This window comes from Copadichromis virginalis, linkage group LG4 (assembly GCF_057382275.1).
Source record: "Copadichromis virginalis isolate Kocher_CV1m ecotype Utaka linkage group LG4, C_Virginalis_male_GT1.1, whole genome shotgun sequence".
Classification (NCBI taxonomy): Eukaryota; Metazoa; Chordata; class Actinopteri; order Cichliformes; family Cichlidae; genus Copadichromis; species Copadichromis virginalis.
Genome location: NC_140621.1, coordinates 20,476,796 through 20,496,799, shown reverse-complemented (window position 1 = coordinate 20,496,799; position 20,004 = coordinate 20,476,796). Strand labels below are relative to the sequence as shown.

At 39.7% G+C, this 20,004-nt stretch overlaps 3 protein-coding genes across 3 annotated transcripts; 1 reads left to right on the top strand and 2 right to left on the bottom strand.

Moving 5' to 3' along the window:
• Positions 1-268: 268 nt before the first annotated feature.
• e4f1 (E4F transcription factor 1) lies at positions 269-7,743 on the bottom strand. Its single transcript, XM_085454121.1, has 14 exons — positions 7,562-7,743; positions 7,179-7,309; positions 7,001-7,085; positions 6,046-6,227; positions 5,820-5,940; positions 5,563-5,715; positions 5,225-5,415; positions 4,039-4,278; positions 3,768-3,879; positions 2,722-2,939; positions 2,443-2,641; positions 2,191-2,354; positions 1,091-1,150; positions 269-942 (listed from the first exon to the last, which is right to left on the bottom strand). The coding sequence occupies exons 1-14, from the start codon at positions 7,656-7,658 to the stop codon at positions 577-579; spliced, it is 2,319 nt and encodes a 772-aa protein (XP_085310247.1). The 5' UTR covers positions 7,659-7,743; the 3' UTR covers positions 269-576.
• Positions 7,744-9,131: 1,388 nt separating this feature from the next.
• On the top strand, positions 9,132-14,122 carry LOC146711310 (cytosolic Fe-S cluster assembly factor narfl-like). Its single transcript, XM_085454120.1, has 11 exons — positions 9,132-9,221; positions 10,208-10,303; positions 10,388-10,531; positions 10,619-10,748; positions 10,835-10,969; positions 11,496-11,614; positions 11,711-11,840; positions 11,921-11,993; positions 12,120-12,257; positions 12,512-12,669; positions 13,057-14,122. Exons 1-11 carry the CDS (start codon positions 9,156-9,158, stop codon positions 13,296-13,298), a joined length of 1,431 nt encoding a protein of 476 aa, XP_085310246.1. The 5' UTR covers positions 9,132-9,155; the 3' UTR covers positions 13,299-14,122.
• Positions 14,123-16,425: 2,303 nt separating this feature from the next.
• Positions 16,426-17,595, bottom strand: LOC146711309 (transcription factor E4F1-like). The gene is made up of 5 exons (XM_085452957.1): positions 17,589-17,595; positions 17,298-17,479; positions 17,072-17,192; positions 16,815-16,967; positions 16,426-16,667 (listed from the first exon to the last, which is right to left on the bottom strand). The coding sequence occupies exons 1-5, from the start codon at positions 17,593-17,595 to the stop codon at positions 16,426-16,428; spliced, it is 705 nt and encodes a 234-aa protein (XP_085309083.1).
• Between the last annotated feature and the right edge of the window lie 2,409 nt (positions 17,596-20,004).

The following is a 20,004-nucleotide window of genomic DNA, read 5'->3' as shown; positions in this document are numbered from 1 at the left end:
GAGAAAACATGACTGGAAAAACCCCCCCAAAAAAACTGAACTATGTAAGAAAATAGCATTTATTTGATGCAAACTCTAGCTAATCTGATATTTTTACATCTATCAAACTTAGAGATTCATTGTGACTGACCAGCTCAGAACAGCCAGTGTTTTTCACACCTGACCGAGACATGAAGGAAGGAAAAACTGAAATTAAATGATGTCATTTTATGTAAAAAACAGCTATTTTTATTTGCCGTACAAAAACTGCCAAAAACTAGGCAACGACAAATGGCATGTTTCATTTATTTCATCAAAAAACAAACATGCATTTGTGCATGCCTATCATTTTAAGATCCAAAAGTTCCCAAATTAGACAAAACATTTAATGAAGAGAATAATGTTAGTAGATCGACCAACAAAAATGAGCTGTGTGATGAAGCAGTAGTCCTGTGGCACACTTGTGTACCGCATGAATCAAAAACACTTTGGCCTTAGTTTGGGTTTTTTTCACTTGAAGTGCAAATAAACTGTACAGTTACTGGCTACAAAGTCATAATCAAAGCCACAACAGTCTGTAGTTAGCATCCGCTTCGATCATACAACGACTGTTTGAAACTCCACCTCGTCTGGGGAGGTGATGACATATTCCTCTTGCTGCTGCACCACTTGTACTCCTTCTTCCAATGTTTCCTCCGTGGTAACCATAGTAACAGTTCCCTCCGCTGTACCTGCCCTGGCCAGCAGTCTGCCATCACTGATGGCGGAGGCCAGCGTCATGGCCACCTGCTCGGTGAGGCTCTCGGGCGTGGCGATGGTGATGGTATCGCCGCAGTCAGAGATGGACAGGCCTTCCTCGTTCTCGGCCACATTTCGCACAATGATCTGGTGGCTGCTTGCGCCACCCGCACTCTGCGATTGGCTGACGAGTCTCTGCACCACCTTCACGATGTGGTTTCCCATCTGGGAGGGACAGAGTTTGATGGCTTTTTTGTTTCATTTTGTTTTTTTAAAACACTATATGGGTTCAACTTGAATTTTAGCAAATAATGAGATTCACATATTCTGCAAAATGCTCCAACACACGTTCATATAATCCTTGTGAACCAACCTCATTTTGGCTGTCTTCAATGACCGTCACTTCTTGCTGCACTTCCTCCTCCGTTTGTGTCTGAATGATGGAAAACAACAAAGCAAATTAATAATCAGGATTTTTGTGTTTATTTAGACACTGTGGATGCATGCAAACAAATCCTTTGAGTGGACTGCAAATGGACTTAAGGTATCTAACAGGACCACACAACGTCCTTCTCCAGAGTACAAGTCTAATTGGCCCTGATTTAGAGTGCACACAGTTGCTTTTAATCTACTGGCTGCTTTGAAATCCACCTACATTACAATTCCTGACAAAGTCATATCTGTTGCACATTTTATTATGTACTTCCAGTTCCTGCTCTCCCTATTTCAATCTTCCCACATATGGACACAAGAACAGGAGGTCCCCAAGTCCACAAAATCATAGGCCAAATATATGCGTTCATGAATTCTTACAAATGCTTCACAGCCTTAAGGCAGCTTGTACAGAAAAAAAAATGCTTCAAACAGTGCTCGACAAAAGTCATATTTGTTTTTGCTGGTTTTCAAACTAAATTTCTCTGGTATGAATGGAAAATGCTCAAAGTACTAATTTGGTTTTAAAAAAACTTTTGATTTTTTGTTTAAAAAGATAAAAGGAGTTTTCCTTTTGAAATTCAGACCTTTACAAACTGCCTTAGTTCTGACTTTCCACTGAATACAAAATTGCTCTTCAAGTATTTCAACCCCATTCCAGTCATTCTGCAGTAACACTTCTCTTTAAAACTAATGAAATATCACATACAACATTTTGCTGTGGTTCGGAAATCTCGTAATCTAGGCCCTAAACTTGGCAAAGGAAATTGTTTGGCTGTAATCAGCGACCCAATCAGTTCCCTGCAGATATAATCATTTAGTACAACTTGAAGAGTGAAATTACACACTTCAGCTTGCACTTTAGTCGCTGATCTAAAAGAGAGAATAGCACCTGCTGTGACTGAACTCTGGACAGATTTGGCAACATGCTCCAAACTTTGAACCCCCCCTCACAGCAACTGTTTAACAGCTTTGTTTTTTTCTGCCCATCTAATAACTGTTATGCAAAGACTATGTTTTCTGTTAACCTGTAGTGCTAACCTTGATTATATACTCTTGTGTGTCTGCCACCACTGAGGAGAACTCCACCAACACAGCGTTAGGATCGTCTGAGATGATGGCTGTTGCATCGGGACTGTCCAGTGTTGTCTGTCCTTCTGTTAAAACAACCTGCTGCTCACAGGCGTCATCCTTATGGCAGCCGCCTGGTATAAATACAGGTTGTGTTAACTGGGCTGTTTGCATCTGTGCTGCCAGTACATAAGTCAGTTAGGCTTTGTGTGTCGTCCTGACCTTTAGCGCGCATGTGCCGATTGAGAGTCCCGTGCTCAGCAAAGCCCCGTGCACACTTTGGGCACTTGAAAGGCTTCTCGCCGGTGTGATGGCGGATGTGTCGTACCAGAGAGCCTTTCTCTCTGAAGCCCCTCGAGCAAAACTGACACACATACGGTCTTACATCACCATGAGTCCGCTGGTGCACTTGCAAGGCATTCTGAGAAAGAGAAGAAAATCTGTTAGACTGGAGTGAAATCCCCCATGCCATTAGTTCAAGAATTTTTTTTAATGAATTACCTTGGTTTTGTATGCCTTGTTGCATCTGGTACAGTGGTAAGGTCTGTCATCTGAGTGTGCCCTCATGTGTTCCCGTACATGGCCGATGGTTTTGTAGAGCTTGCCACACTCGCCGCACTTGTATCTCCTCTCGTTGACATGGACTTCCATGTGTTTCTTCAGCAGGTAACCAGTTAGAAACTCTTTATGGCACAGTGTACACTTGAAGGGCTTATAACCTGCATAAAGAGGAAGGGAAACACAAGAACAAAACATCTTTTACCACAAGTGGCACCTATAAAGCAAGAAGGTCAGAACTGAGACAACAAAAGACTGAATCCAGCACACTTGGCATGACTTTGTAGAGTGTAAATAACGATAGAGAAATCAGCGGCGACTTTCTGTATTTCTCTGTATTTGGCAACAGGAACAACTATGTTGGAAGTTGGTAAGACCGAGTCACACGATGAGAGTTAATTTCAAAACAAAACAAACAAACAAACAAACAAACAAAAAAACATGACAAGGACGAGGGAGGTCTCTGGTGACTAAAAAATCTCATTAACCCTAATAAAAAAAATTACAGGTTAAATAAAATTACGAAAGTATAGCTAACAAAGTTGAGCAAGCAACCAAAAGACGTGTGAATGACAGAGTGGACTCCAAGTCATTCGCAACATTTTGCTCTCCTCACTTTCCCCATCTACTCTACTGCCCTGTGAAAATAAAGGCCTAATAATTAAAACATAAATAAATTACTTATTTATCTATATTTTTTTAAACAAAATCCTGGCACCAGTATAATGGGTGTGGTTAAATGTAGCAAGAATATTCAGCATATATTTAAGAGCCACTGGAAAGTGACAAACAATCTTTAATAATGAAGTCGTATTTTTAGCTAACGTTAGCAGTGCTAGAGTCAGCAACCTTCAGTCCTTGCTGTTTAACATCCACACGCCCATGAAGAATGTGATTCCTGTAGTCAAGTGGTTTCATACCAGTTTACTCTGACACAGCCTCCATACAACCATTAATTGATGAAGTCGCAGTGCTGGGTAGAGACTTACCTAAATGGCCCTTAACATGAAAGCGGAAATAATTCAATCCCTTGAAGGAGCGGTTACAGTGTGGACAAGTGTGCAGTTTTGATGATGTCCGATCACCACTGTCACCCGTTTCCTACAAAACAAAAACCACAGAAAACTTAAAATGCACCAGAAAGAAAATACAACAGTGTCTCGTGATGAAAAACCTTGACTTTTAACAAAATAACGAAGCGTACCATTTCCTGGTCTGGTGAATGTATATGCTGTGTCAATTCACACTCCCAGTACTTACCTCCTCCATCTCCACAAACTCCTCTTTAACTTGGATCTCAATGACGCCTCCGTCGGCTTCAGGGTGCTCCGAAACAACTTTATTTATCTCCTCAGTTGCATGTGGGGTCTCTGTCTCTTCAACTACAGTCTCCTCTGTCCCCAGTGCAATGCCAGAGTTGATGATGGCCTGACAGATGAGATTGTCACCTGCTGCTGCAGCAGCCGCCAGAGCTTCTGCCTGAGACTGCTCCACCACCACCTGACATGAGAGAGACCGACAGCACAGACAAGGAAAGAATGACAGGCTTTAAACTAGAGAGCATGAGTCATAACACAATCTGTGCTAATTTCATTAGACTATCCTGCAGCTGACTGTTGCCTCTCACCAGTCACTGCAGCCCGGAGAGTAGCTGGTGAGCATTTTGTAGACAAGTCTGTCTCTTACATGCAAACTAAAGGCGATGGCAGCGATATGCTAGCAACCAAATAATCACAAAGAGGTTTCTGCCAACTGATCGAGGAATACACAATGTTTTCCCCAGGGAGAGATGAGTCGCTATGAGAAAACCAGTGTCACTGACTGGTCTCTAGGCTTGTGTGACTGGGGCTTTAGCAATGATTTTCCCAGCAATTGTCATCAAGCTGCAGCCACCACATGCAACCGGTCAGTGAACTTATTTTTCCCCTCATGACCTGCGGTTGCCAGATGGTCACTGACCTGTGTGACTCAGGCCTTATTCACTTAATCCTACATTTTCACCTTGCTTGTTACATCCCAGTTAATGTCACATGGTTACCAGTCACACATCTGCAAAACCTCAATAGTACCACCACTGCCAACTAGTGTATATGCAGTGTAATTACAGAGGGGTGCAGATATTGAAAAGCATGTTAGATATAAGTGGGATAAACTGATTTCATTTTTACAGGAAAGCTCTCTGTAGTAAGCTGGAGCACTGTGAGAAATGTTACATTTGAACAAATAGAAAACTACATCAAAGAAAAGTTCCAGAAATTATGAATGCTGGCAATCATCTCTTTGCAGATTTGAAGAAAAAAAAAATTCTGTGTAACTCTACTTTAAACTGCCTCAAAAGAATCTCGTGCAAAAATGCACCAAATAACTTTAAAGGAGAGGATTCAGTATGTCTTATGTGTGCATTTTAGCAAGAGTTTAAAAATAGTGTTTGAATCTTCATCCTAACCTGTTGCTCCTGTGTAGTTCCATCAACCTCCATTGTAAAGTGGACCTGATGGAGAACCTCTTGGGAACCAGACTCTACCACACTGACCACAGCGGTCTCAGCCTCCACCATTTCCTGCTCCACCGGCTGCTGCTCCTCCACAACTACAACCTCTTGCTGGGCAGCCACTGCAGCTTGATCAGCGTCGATTCCTGAACAAATCGCAAAGAATCAGCAAATCTTCAAACTGAGGCATAATACACTATAAATTAAACTGACTATACATCCATAAAGACGACTTGTTAGTTTTTAGCTAGTTTCTTAAGAACAAATACACAAAGACAGGAGCTAAATCCAACCTTTCTGCACTCCATCCTTGCTGACCAGGATTTCCTTGTACTGAACAAAGCGGATCTTTTCTGTGCATGGTGTGAGAGCTTTGAGGTGTCTGGTGAGAGCACCGGATTCTCTGAAGGCCTGGCCACACAGGGTACATCGATACGGCCGCTCATCTGCAAGAGAAAAGATGTCATTTAAAATGTAGTTAGGTCATTTTCACGAGATGACGTCGGATTAAATAAATAGGTCTCGTGTGACGTCGGTTTTCTCGTCGTACCGGTGTGGCGACGGTTGTGACGAATCAGGGAACCTTTTGTTCGAAACGACGTCCCACATAGGTCACATGAGAAGTTTTTCTGGTCACTGTGAGTTTTCATGTGCGTTCTCAAGATATTGGTCTGAGAAAAAGAAAAAATGAATAAATCACACAGGCCAAATTAGCAACATAAACTCCTAATAACCATTGTGTTTACATTTTCCAATTAAAATAAATGCAAACTCACAGTTTTAAATGTTTTTTTACAAAGGTGGCAAATGTAACGTCCCTCTGTGTTGACTTTATACATGAGCTTGTCACTGTCACCACTGTCAGATACGACTCCTTCTGTTTCATCTGACTGGTCAGACACTTTAAGGGAAGCAGTTTTCTTCCTGCGCCCTCGACCTAACTGAGTGTCGCTTACATCTGTGAGGAGGAAAAAGAAAAAAAAGCCAAAGTAATAATTCAATCTGAAATCTAATAAAAAGCTTAAAACAATGTTAACTTGAGCTGAAGAGACTTGTCACTAACATACTGAACATTGTCTCATCTCAGCCTCTTAGGATTTAGATTAATGCTGGGATTAAACACACATTGAGAAAAATACAATGTGGGAAATGCAGGTAAATACAAGCCAAATTCAAAAAGATGGGTCATTGTGTAAACTGTAAATATAAACAGAATCCATTTCTAAATCTCATAAACCCTTAATTTATTCACAATAGAACACAAAAAAAACATTAAATGTTTAAACTGATACCAGGCACGATTATCTCATCAAAATTACTGTATCACGGCTTCTCGGGGCCAAAGCTCATTTAAAATGGATTTGAGGCAAAGTGAAAAACAGATCTGCGGTCAAATAAAGTCAAAATCTGAAATTCTTTTTGGAAAAGATGGATGCAGTGTCCTCTGGATTAAAGACAGAGAGACCATGGGATTGTCGTCTGCGCTAAGGTCAAAAGCCTGCATCTCTGATGTTATGAGTGTGCACTAATATTTATGTAATTACAAGCTTGGGCATCTGGAAAGGCATCATTAATGCTTTTTCATAAAATATGGGTTTAAGAGGTTTGAAAATCATTAAATTCTGTTTATTTATATTTACAAAGGATCCATTTTTAAAATTTGTATTATGAGGTCTATCATTGCATTAGCTAAACGGCTAACAGGGGAATAGATTTTGCTGCTTGACTCACCGTCGGTAGTCTTCACTGCCTCTGCTGAAGATGCTCCTTCAGCCGTTTTCGCCTCTGAAGAAGAAATTCCATTGACCGCAGCAACCTGTGAAAATTTTACAGCATTCAACCTGATGTGACTCAGTAAAAACCCTCCGATTTTAGAGTGTTCCCCGAAAACACACATCACATCTTATACCTCTGGGCTGCCATCGAGGCTGCTGGCGTCCCGTGCCTCCACACGTTTGCAGTGGTGTAACTTGTGCTGGATGAAAGCCTCCAATGTGGAAAACTCGGACTGACAGCGTCCGCACTTGTGTACATCTTCATCTAAAAAGCACAGAAACAAGCCCTTACAATGTGCGGCAACCTCACCTGTTTTTGCAGTAAGCCATCACCTGTCTGCTGTAAAGTTTTCCCAAATACTGGCTGGACTTCTAACGTGGACAACGCTGAGGCGAGGTCGCAAACAAGCTAATCTTGCTAACGGCAGTTAGCAACATTTGAAGATGAAGGAAGTTGGGCCCAAACACAATAATCAATAAACAGTTCAGATCTGCTTTAGCTGCTATGAGGACTCACCTTCGTCTCCCAGCGTGGTTTGAATGGTGATCGTCTCATTGCCGTTCTTCGTTTGCTCCCGCTCACTTTCTGCCGTATGATTATTTTCCACACTCATGTCGTTTCAATCCTCCGTCTCTGTCGCAACGCTGCAAAAGGGAGGAAAACATGGCGGATTTACGACCCCGTAGTCATAACAACAAAGAGCGCGTGCGTATGTCTTCTCGCGGACAGAAAGGCGAAAATCCATTATGTTGAAAATGCATGTTTACATACACATAATACAGGCAGCTCTCATTCAGCTCAGTACATTTAATATAAGATTTATTAGGAAAGAATATACAATATTTCTATTTCTATTTTTCCTTCATATATGCGCAGTTGAAATGACGTGTGACGGGTAAATAATATATAGAGACATTTCTAGAAGAAAACAAACTATAAATGGCGCTCGCTGTATACATGTATGTCTTTACAAACCACTGGGAAATCCCACAAACCGGTGGCAATAATACATGTGAGGAGTGCTCCTTTGCACCCACACTCTTAAACGAGTTAATCCCAAATGAGTTAAACTTAAAGGAGTGAGGAAAACAACGGTTTCTGTTATGCTCCAGTTGGTATTTTTCCTGGTATGGTTAGAGCTAACTGCTGAGTGAAAGGTAACTTTAAATCACTTCTAAGTTGTAATACTTATCTTCTTCTTCTTCTTCTTCTTCTTTAATGCCAGAGCTAAATCGACATTTTAAATCATCCTCTCAAAATTTCAGATTATTATGTTAGAATGTCAGTTTACTGAGTATCTTGAAAATGTATGATACATAACATATGGACAGGAAACAAAAATTTTCAGCAGAAACATGTTCCCACTGCTGAAGAAAACTGTTTTTTGCTATTTGTAAGACAAACTTTAGATATATTGAAAAATTTGAAATTTCATAAATAACTCGAAATTTTAAGATACTTAGTAAGTGGAAATATGTAACTTGAAAGTTTGAGATAATAACTCAAGATTTCGACCCAGCTCTGCCTTACTTTTTTTTTTTTTTACTGTGGCAGAAATAAATTTCCACATCCATGTAACAAGTGTGTAGTCTAGGTTCATGCTGGCTGTAGTTGCTCACATCGAACCTTGATAATGGCCCATGGCATTGCACTTAATGCAAGGGAGACTTCTTCAAGAGGTCTAATTTTATGAACTTACATTTGTATTGATTTAAATGGAGAAGGAACAAACTCTTGTCCCTGCTTCACATCGCCTGTTTCAATGCTTCGTTGCCTTATGTTACAGTCATTTCATATTTACACAGAGACCTTTATGAGTCATGAGTGGCAACACTAAGCAGTACAAAAATAAGACTTTGGCAAATGTACTGGTGATCTTTTACCCTTAAATGACCTTGCAGTGGGGGGGTCATTTAAGGGTCAAGTGGTTTTACGCTTTAAAGAAAACATTCGTAGAAAAAAGATAATTGTGGGTATCAGTGTTTTGGCTTCGTAAAACAATATAATTTATGTATTTATTGACATAGGTATACAGTTGACATTTCTAAGGTTTGTGTCTGTGTTTCTCCCTGCTATTCGCGACATACGAGTAAACTTTACGGCAGTAAATATGGCTTCTCATTTCAGCGGTGTGCTGCAGCTGACAGACCTCGATGATTTTATAACTCCTTCTCAGGCAGGTTTTGTAACACTCGTGTAACATCTTACAATATCATATGTATTTTTGTGGGACATCGCTAACGAGTGATTAGCTTCACGTGTATGTATAAAAAAATAATACTAATTGAAGAAAACCTACCCAAGTCGCTAGCATATCTAACCGTAACTGTTCTTATCTGTTGTGAGTTGACATAGAGTAGTTTTCGAACAAAGTTCGCCATATTACGATATTTATAAATTGGAGTAATTTTGTCTCAGTTTGTAAAATCCGTGAACTTTAAAGTGACGAGACGGATGTTGCGCAGTTAGCTTACTGCTAGTTATAGCGATCATGACGCAAGTATGACGAACTGCTGGAAACAAGTCTTTTAAAAAGAGCTTATCGCGCTCGCTAGCAATGGTTTTGTGTTTTATGTCCTATCATATACTTTTTCCTGTGTTGTTTTAGTTTTCTTTGGTGCCTCTGGGCGTTGTCATAAATTGTTTTCTATTGTACATGAATGGAAAGGCGGTTGATCGAGATGACATACCTATGGAGGAATGAAATGCCTAGTGAACCTTTTAACCAGATTAAGCTGATGAGCCACACCATGAAGATATGAGAAAAAAGGTGTGGAAGTTAGGTTAAGAAGACCTAAGGTGAAGGTGACCAATCAGTGAGCAGCAGTATGTGTTTCAGTATGTTGCTCCGAGAAGGAGCAATGTTTGCTTTGAGAGTGTTGATAGAGAAGGTCTGAAGGTGTTGCACTGTGTCTTTGTGGAACCAGAGAAAGCAGGAATGGGGAAAAGAGGTAGACCTTAGTGAGATTCATGGCTGTAGTGAAAAAGGACATGCAGAGAGTTGGTGTGACAGGAGGGGATACTAGGGCCAGGTGGTGGAAGATGATCCACCGTGGCAAACCCCAAAATTGAGAACAATAAAAGAATTAAAAGAACATTGTATGTGGATTTAGCATTTAAAAAATTGCTAATTTCTTTTTTCTTGTTGACTTTTTTCTGCAGGAGTGTGTTAAGCCTGTCAAACTAGAGAAGAAACAAGGTAAATCTGTGGCCAAAATACAGATAGAAGATGATGGCAGTTATATACAAGTCAACAAGGTGGGTTTAAAGGCTTGAGTTTGAGTTGTTGAATTTCAGGTATTGCACCGCCCCATATTTTGAGTTCATCAAATGTGTTTTTAGGATGGTGGGAAGCAGAAGTTGGAGAAAGCAAAGATCACACTGAACGACTGTTTGGCCTGCAGTGGCTGTATCACCTCAGCTGAGAGTGTCCTCATCACACAGCAAAGCCATGAAGAGCTCTTCAAAGTGCTCCGTAGGAACAAGGTAGAGTTACGTCGTCTGAATGCTACTTACATGAGACTAATAATTTAGCCTGGCATCATTTTCACCTGTGAATCATTTCAACTTCAGGCCAATGAGACAGAGCAAAAGATTGTGGTGGTGTCAGTGTCACCACAGGCCAGAGCCTCCCTGGCAGCACATTATAACCTGAGCAGTAGTGAGGCAGGCAGGAGGCTTACCTCGTTCTTCAAAGACCTTGGTGAGTGTAAATATGCATTCAAACAATGGGCTTATTTAGGTTGACATAGTCACCTCTGAAAATTGTTGTTGTTACTGTTGTTGCAGGAGTTCATCATGTGTTTGATACCAGCTTCAGTCGGACCTTTAGTCTGCTGGAAAGTCAGAGAGAGTTTGTGGAGCGTTTCCAAAGGAAGGAACAGGATAGTAAGGCCCTGCCCATGCTAACGTCAGCCTGTCCAGGTATTCCACCAGAAACACTCAGGAGCACAAAGTAAAATTAGTGATGTTGGAGGGTCCTGCCTTTTTCACGTCATCCTTGTTTGTCTTTCATCGTTTACTGTCCTTGTGTGTAAAAAAAAAAATGTTCCACTCTCACAAAGAAAGATAGAATGTTTAAAATTTTATTAGGTACTTGGTATATTTATTGATTTGATCAAAGGTTAAATTAACAGAAGTCAGTCCTCCAGTGTCAAATAATATCTAGTAATCCAGTATGCAGTTGGGTTAGTTAACAGTGATGGGCCACATAACTGACATAATACTGTGTAGAAGTCTTGGGCCACCCTTCATTTCTTTATATTTTGCTAGAAAAATGGTGGAAATAGATGGAGTGATTTATTGAAATGTGCAAACTGAAATAGAGTAGATAATGGGTACACAGAGTTTGTACAATTCTAACAAGCTTGAAAGTCAATAATTAGTCTGACCAACTTTATTCTTCAACCCAGCCTGGACTGTCTTAGGCAAGTGTCTCTCTTTGGTTCAGGGTGGATCTGTTATGCAGAGAAGACTCACGGGGAGTATATTCTTCCATTTATTAGTACCACTCGCTCCCCCCAGCAGATGATGGGATCTTTGGTCAAAAGCTATTTTGCTGAACGACAGGTGAGCTTTGTATTTGTTGAGGAGTGGTGTAAATATACACAGTTCAAAAGTCTCAAAAAGAGAGGCTGCTGAAATGTGTGTTCCATGTATTTTTAGAAGCTGAGTCCACAGCAGATCTACCATGTGGCAGTAATGCCTTGCTTTGACAAGAAACTTGAGGCTTCACGGTCAGACTTCTACATGCCCAACGCTGAGACCCGTGAAGTGGATTGTGTCATCACGTCTGGTACAGTGATTACTCCTATAGTGGTCTTTGTGCGTATGGACTCGCATTATCGTCGGTCTTATTTTTCCTATCTATTAAAGGGGAGGTTCTGAAAATGCTGGAGGAGGAAAATGTGTCCCTTAATGATCTGGAGTCTGCTGCCCCAGATATAATGTACGTTCTTTTTCATTTTGCTTTTTTTTTTTTAAAAAATTTGATAATTCACTCACATAAAGTAATTATACAATTCCACCTGCATAGCTAGACTCATTCCCTATTCATTTATTTTTTTTATCACAGGTTCAGCAGTTTCTGTGGAGATGAGTTCCTGAGTCATGCTGGGAGTGGATCAGGAGGTTACCTGCATCACGTTTTTACACATGCTGCCAAGCACCTTTTCGGAGAGGAGGTGAAGAATCTTACCTACAAGACCCTCAGGTGAGCATGTCGCCTCTTCTTAAAGCAGCAGAAGCGCTTCACGGTGGTGTGATGTGTCCTGGAACAGCCAAGCTCGAAACCAAATATAAATGAGGACACATTCTGTGCTCGTGATGCACATTCACAGTAGCTAGATCATCTCAAAGTAACACTACTCATGAGACTGATTATGCCACTCCACCATGTCAGGGGAATGTTCAGTTTCTGTTGATTTATATGATGCAAGAACCCGACACAATCACTCTTTGCCACAGGAATAAAGACTTCCAGGAGGTGAGTCTAGAGAAAGATGGCGTTGTCCTGCTGTGCTTTGCCTCAGCCTACGGCTTCCGCAACATTCAGAACCTGGTGCAAAAACTCAAGAGGGGAAAATCGCCTTACCACTTTGTTGAAGTTATGGCCTGCCCATCAGGTGAGGTGAAAAATGCAGATGTTCAACTTTCCAGATACCTTTTTTTTTTTTTTTCTTTTCATGTGAGCCATTGAACTTTTGACCTATTAGAATAGGAGGTTACCCACATAAGAGACTGAATTGTTACCTCAGCACTATCATTTTTACATGCAAATTAGCCACGCTAAGCGATAAGCTGGTCCGAATGTTTTAAAAATGGCATTGCTACATACAAATGGACATGAAATTATAAGATGCAGCATTTAGTCACATCTGTGAAGTGAATAGTACAACATGCATGCATTACATCGTCAGGGGAATAACCAACAAACAAACTCCACAATAGTCACATCAGCTTGCCGTTTGTTATTTAATGTTTATCTATGTTTGTCTTTACCTCTTGTTCAGGAAGCCTGAATGGCGGCGGGCAGGTGAAGCCCTCGACTGGCCAAAACCAAAAGGAGTTGCTCCAGAAAGTTGAGGATCTCTACAAAGCAGAGCGCCCCCTGTTGCCAGAAGATGACGCTCGCGTAGCTGAATTGTACCAGTCCTGGCTCAACAGTGTAGGAGATGAAAGAGCCAAAGAGCTGTTACACACACAATACCACACTGTGGAAAAAATGACCAATGGTCTCGCTATGAAGTGGTGATACATGTTTTTTGTTGTCCAGCAGAGTGTTTCTGCAGAGTTTTATTTTGCACAAATTTTGGACAGGCTGTGTCTACAGATCGTCCAAATATATAATATTTGTTTGCTAATACCTCTTTGTAAAACACTTTCCTCACCTAAAAGCTTTATGGCAGAGGGGTATACAATGAAGGAAGACCAACACAGTCAGGCTGTCTCTTCCTTAGCTGCCTTGACAAAACCTAAAACCAGAGTCGGCGATAATGGAGGTGGTTATCAAGTTTCTCTGTTAAACTGGCATTTCTGCTTCAGGTTCTATGTACACTCACATTAAAAAAATGAGCATTTCACACATCACATGACGACTCTTGCACACAAAATGATCCCTATGAGTGTCATCCAATTCTAATCAGAGATGATGCTTTACAGCTGAGCTTCATTTGTGATGTTACTAAGATACGGCTTAATAACGTGCACATATGTAAGGTATTCCACCAGCAGAGAATCTGTATTGCATTTAAAGATGAAAATGTGCCATTTAACCTGCTTTGAACAGGTTCAGCAAAAGTCATCGCAGTGATTTAGCCACTGGGCCACCTTTGTGCTGCTGAAAACTTTGGTATAAAGTTGACACAGCCAACAAGCTCATATATTCTTAGTAAATATGTGAAAACCTGTTAAAATGTAAGCAAAATGTATTCATTGATTTGATCGTTACATGTGTGTACACATTTTGAAAATAAACATTAATTATAGCTGTGTGTTTTATAAGTTACTGAAAAAAGAACACTGTGTCCTGAATATGGATTGAGACCGATGTTTTATTAAATAATCTTTTGACTCCCATATACAGCTTTTAGGCTCTTGTATTTTGTGCATGTAATCTTTGGGATGAAAATCATCAATTTACATTCATAGTGATGTTCACTGCATGTATTTTTCTACCCTTGTAATACACTTTAACATATTCGATACCTGTCCCAAAATAGTGAGCACAAGGTAGAGTCTAAATGACAAACAAATTCACTTAAATTAAGGTAAATTAGATCTGAAGCTTTCACTTCCAGAATTAAGAGGACAAAGACACTGGGAAATATATATATACACACATATACATCATCTCTAAACTGACCAAAAAAGTTAAATGAGAGAACTGTAGCAATGTTACCAGTGTAATTACAGAGGGGTGCAGATATTGAAAAGCATGTTAGATATAAGTGGGATAAACTGATTTCATTTTTACAGGAAAGCTCTCTGTAGTAAGCTGGAGCACTGTGAGAAATGTTACATTTGAACAAATAGAAAACTACATCAAAGAAAAGTTCCAGAAATTATGAATGCTGGCAATCATCTCTTTGCAGATTTGAAGAAAAAAAAAAATTCTGTGTAACTCTACTTTAAACTGCCTCAAAAGAATCTCGTGCAAAAATGCACCAAATAACTTTAAAGGAGAGGATTCAGTATGTCTTATGTGTGCATTTTAGCAAGAGTTTAAAAATAGTGTTTGAATCTTCATCCTAACCTGTTGCTCCTGTGTAGTTCCCAGAGGTGGGACCAAGTCATTGTTTTGTAAGTCTCAAGTCTTTATCCTCAAGTCTCAAGTCAAGTCTCAAGTAATGTCAGGCAAGTCAGAGTCGAGTCTCAAGTCACTGGTGTAAAAGTCCAAGTAAAGTCACAAGTCTGAAACTTTGAATTTCAAGTCCTTTCGAGTCTTTAAAAAAAAACGAAAAAATAATGTTGCAGTTATGCTAAATGTAAATATTAGACCATGTAATTTTTAAATCTGTGTTTTTCTCAACACATGACAAAATAGTGAACTTAGAAAATATACACAAATTGTGAAATTGCACCTCTTTAAAATGCAGCTCAATTAAACCTAGCTCCAAGAATAATTTTCACCGACAGTTCTGAGATAAGCTGCATGTTATTCTTGGATGCGGTTGTAGGACCGGCTTTAAAATCGCATGACAAAAATATCATACACATTAAAAAAAACTGCATCACCAACGTAGCCTGGACAACATTTGCTAGTTAGATGAAGTCAGCTATCTCATCGTAGCATATTTATATGCATATTTATAATTATACGCTTCTTGGAGTGAGTGCATACACTCATGAAGTTTAGTAACTTCAGGTCACTGCAACAAGCCCAGGTACAGTTTACCGACGGATGGGTGCAGGACCTTGAAATGCACCGTGTAGAAAGTAAAGACCATCGTACACATCATAAGTTTACCAGTCTCACAAATCGTCGTCATAAATACAGATTCGTTAACCGTTTATTAATAGGACCTTTGAGCTCAGCGGTAATTAATTAGCAGTGGAAATAATTTCTGGTACGCGTTACAGAAATGTAGCAGTGACAATAATATTGTATGTTGTAATCGTACTGGGCAATTAGTGATACAAAACAACTGTTTTACCCTGTGAATAAAAGTATATGTTTTTGTCAATGTACCATAATAACAGAAGCGAAACACAATATTGTGTCAGGACAATTCACTATTTATGCACAATAAACACAATAAATAAAGGAGCATAGCGCGACAATTTCTGTTCAGCACCAGACTTGCTTGTAACCTATATCACTAATTATGTTATGAAAATGACGCATTAACTACAACAGCAGACTGACCTTCGTGTAAATGCTTGGAGCAGACTAACATGTGAGCTGGAGGGTTCTGGGACGTTATATTTGCTCTTTGAATGGCTGCAATCCAGTCGCCTCTTTGTTACTTCGGAAACATGGCTTGAACAATTTCTCTTCAACGACATAATCCGATAACAACCGATCTCTTTACCCGTCGGCTTCCCGTGGCTGTCATGCGACCGGCTATTGCAGTTAATAATACAACAGCTTCTTGACATTTTTGTGTTTCTTTTTATTGCTGTGTGACTGATTTTAATTGAAAGCCTGCGTGCGCTAGTACCGCTTGCCACGAGTTCCCAGAATCCTTTGCGGTTCTACCCGTGAATGACGTCACATTTTCAATCTCTATATAATATGCATGTTAAATTTTATATTTGGGGTAAAATATCAAGTCTTTTCAAGTAAACCGGTTCAAGTCCAATTCAAGTCCCAAGTCATTGGTGTAAAAGTCCAAGTCAAGTCACAAGTCTTAGAACATTTTTTCAAGTCAAGTCTAAAGTCATAAAATTAATGACTCGAGTCTGACTCGAGTCCAAGTCATGTGACTCGAGTCCACACCTCTGGTAGTTCCATCAACCTCCATTGTAAAGTGGACCTGATGGAGAACCTCTTGGGAACCAGACTCTACCACACTGACCACAGCAGTCTCAGCCTCCACCATTTCCTGCTCCACCGGCTGCTGCTCCTCCACAACTACAACCTCTTGCTGGGCAGCCACTGCAGCTTGATCAGCGTCGATTCCTGAACAAATCGCAAAGAATCAGCAAATCTTCAAACTGAGGCATAATACACTATAAATTAAACTGACTATACATCCATAAAGACGACTTGTTAGTTTTTAGCTAGTTTCTTAAGAACAAATACACAAAGACAGGAGCTAAATCCAACCTTTCTGCACTCCATCCTTGCTGACCAGGATTTCCTTGTACTGAACAAAGCGGATCTTTTCTGTGCATGGTGTGAGAGCTTTGAGGTGTCTGGTGAGAGCACCGGATTCTCTGAAGGCCTGGCCACACAGGGTACATCGATACGGCCGCTCATCTGCAAGAGAAAAGATGTCATTTAAAATGTAGTTAGGTCATTTTCACGAGATGACGTCGGATTAAATAAATAGGTCTCGTGTGACGTCGGTTTTCTCGTCGTACCGGTGTGGCGACGGTTGTGACGAATCAGGGAACCTTTTGTTCGAAACGACGTCCCACATAGGTCACATGAGAAGTTTTTCTGGTCACTGTGAGTTTTCATGTGCGTTCTCAAGATATTGGTCTGAGAAGAAGAAAAAATGAATAAATCACACAGGCCAAATTAGCAACATAAACTCCTAATAACCATTGTGTTTACATTTTCCAATTAAAATAAATGCAAACTCACAGTTTTAAATGTTTTTTTACAAAGGTGGCAAATGTAACGTCCCTCTGTGTTGACTTTATACATGAGCTTGTCACTGTCACCACTGTCAGATACGACTCCTTCTGTTTCATCTGACTGGTCAGACACTTTAAGGGAAGCAGTTTTCTTCCTGCGCCCTCGACCTAACTGAGTGCCGCTTACATCTGTGAGGAGGAAAAAGAAAAAAAAGCCAAAGTTATAATTCAATCTGAAATCTAATAAAAAGCTTAAAACAATGTTAACTTGAGCTGAAGAGACTTGTCACTAACATACTGAACATTGTCTCATCTCAGCCTCTTAGGATTTAGATTAATGCTGGGATTAAACACACATTGAGAAAAATACAATGTGGGAAATGCAGGTAAATACAAGCCAAATTCAAAAAGATGGGTCATTGTGTAAACTGTAAATATAAACAGAATCCATTTCTAAATCTCATAAACCCTTAATTTATTCACAATAGAACACAAAAAAAACCATTAAATGTTTAAACTGATACCAGGCACGATTATCTCATCAAAATTACTGTATCACGGCTTCTCGGGGCCAAAGCTCATTTAAAATGGATTTGAGGCAAAGTGAAAAACAGATCTGCGGTCAAATAAAGTCAAAATCTGAAATTCTTTTTGGAAAAGATGGATGCAGTGTCCTCTGGATTAAAGACAGAGAGACCATGGGATTGTCGTCTGCGCTAAGGTCAAAAGCCTGCATCTCTGATGTTATGAGTGTGCACTAATATTTATGTAATTACAAGCTTGGGCATCTGGAAAGGCATCATTAATGCTTTTTCATAAAATATGGGTTTAAGAGGTTTGAAAATCATTAAATTCTGTTTATTTATATTTCAATTCAATTCAATTCAATCTTTATTGGCAGACTACATGTCCATAAAAACAAGACAAGAAACACACACACACAACACAAGGTATACCATTAAATATATATATGTATATAAATAAGTATATAAATCATTTGTAAAAATATAAAACCATAATATACATAAAACACAATTACTTAAAATAAATCAATAAATACACAAACACTTTAACCAGTGCTTTCTGAGACTGGATGAGTAACGGGAACCACTCACTGTCGGATCTGTAAGTGCTAAAATTATACTGTTACTCGAACCATCCAGTCGTTCTCTAAAACTGAACATTAACTTTCTTAAAAGTGCTTTAAAAGTCCAGACACCCACAGCTACAAACATCTGACTGGCACTACCACTTCTAGGTATCCTGCAAAGGATTCTCATCGCATCATTATATGCAACATGCAGCTTCTGCATGCTACATTGTTTGTAGGATGACCACAAGGGGGCAGTATATAGCGGTGTGCAATACGCTTTAAACAAAGCCACTTTAACTGGAAGTGAACAAAAGCTGAATTTGCGTGCAATAGTATTTGCCTGCACATAGAGCTTACATCATTGTCTGTATATGTCATCATCATCATTCATTTGCTCAGTAATAAAGTGACCGAGGTATTTCACCTTTTTATGAACTTCAAGAGTTTTTTGTGCCAGTTTAAACAAAGGGAAATTTAGCTGTTTATCCTGCTTGGTTCTACATATCAAAACAGCACTTTTAGCAGCATTGTACTCAATGTCATATTGCACACCATATTCAGTACAGACATTAAGAAGATCCTGTAACCCAGCACTGCTTGGACTAAAAACAACCAGGTCATCTGCATACACAAGATGATTTATCAGTGCTTCACCTAATATACACCCAGTGTTACAGGCTCTCAGCTGTATGGACAAATCATCGACATATAAATTAAATAAAATTGGAGACAAAATCCCACCCTGTCTGACACCATTGCTGACACCAAAGGGGGCAGAAATACTGCTTCCCCATTTAACCTGCATGTTCTGATGAGCGTACCAGTAAGAGAGAATCCTCACGATGTATTGAGGAACTCCCCGTGTCTTCAATTTATCAAAAAGTTTTCTGTGGTTCACTCGATCAAAAGCCTTAGAGGCATCAATGAAACACATGAGGACAGATGAATTTTTAGCCCTATACAACCTGACTATTTCCTTGAGTGCATATATGCACATGTCAGTGCCGTGCTTTGGTTTAAAGCCAAACTGATTATCCAGAGAAGAGATGAACACACTAACTCTATCAAACAGGATTCTTTCTAACACCTTAGATAAAATACTGGCTAGTGCAATCGGCCTGTAATTATCCAAACAGCTCACTTTTGCAGCTTTGTCTTTCATAACTGGTACCAGTAAAATACACAGCATTGAGTCTGGTAATATGCCATGAATCATAAACCCAGTGAAACAGAGTGCTAAAAGAGGAGCTAGCCTTAAACTAGCATGTTTTAAATGTTCTGCAGTGATGTGATCCAAACCAGAGGATTTATTATCAGACAACCTATGAATGGCTTCATATACTTCATGTGTCCTTACACTTATTGTGTCATTACTCATGTCAAGATTGTCCTCATATGGATCACTTTTTATACAGTTAAACAACGCAATACAAAAATAAGACTTTGGCAAATGTACTGGTGATCTTTTACCCTTAAATGACCTTGCAGTGGGGGGGTCATTTAAGGGTCAAGTGGTTTTACGCTTTAAAGAAAACATTCGTAGAAAAAAGATAATTGTGGGTATCAGTGTTTTGGCTTCGTAAAACAATATAATTTATGTATTTATTGACATAGGTATACA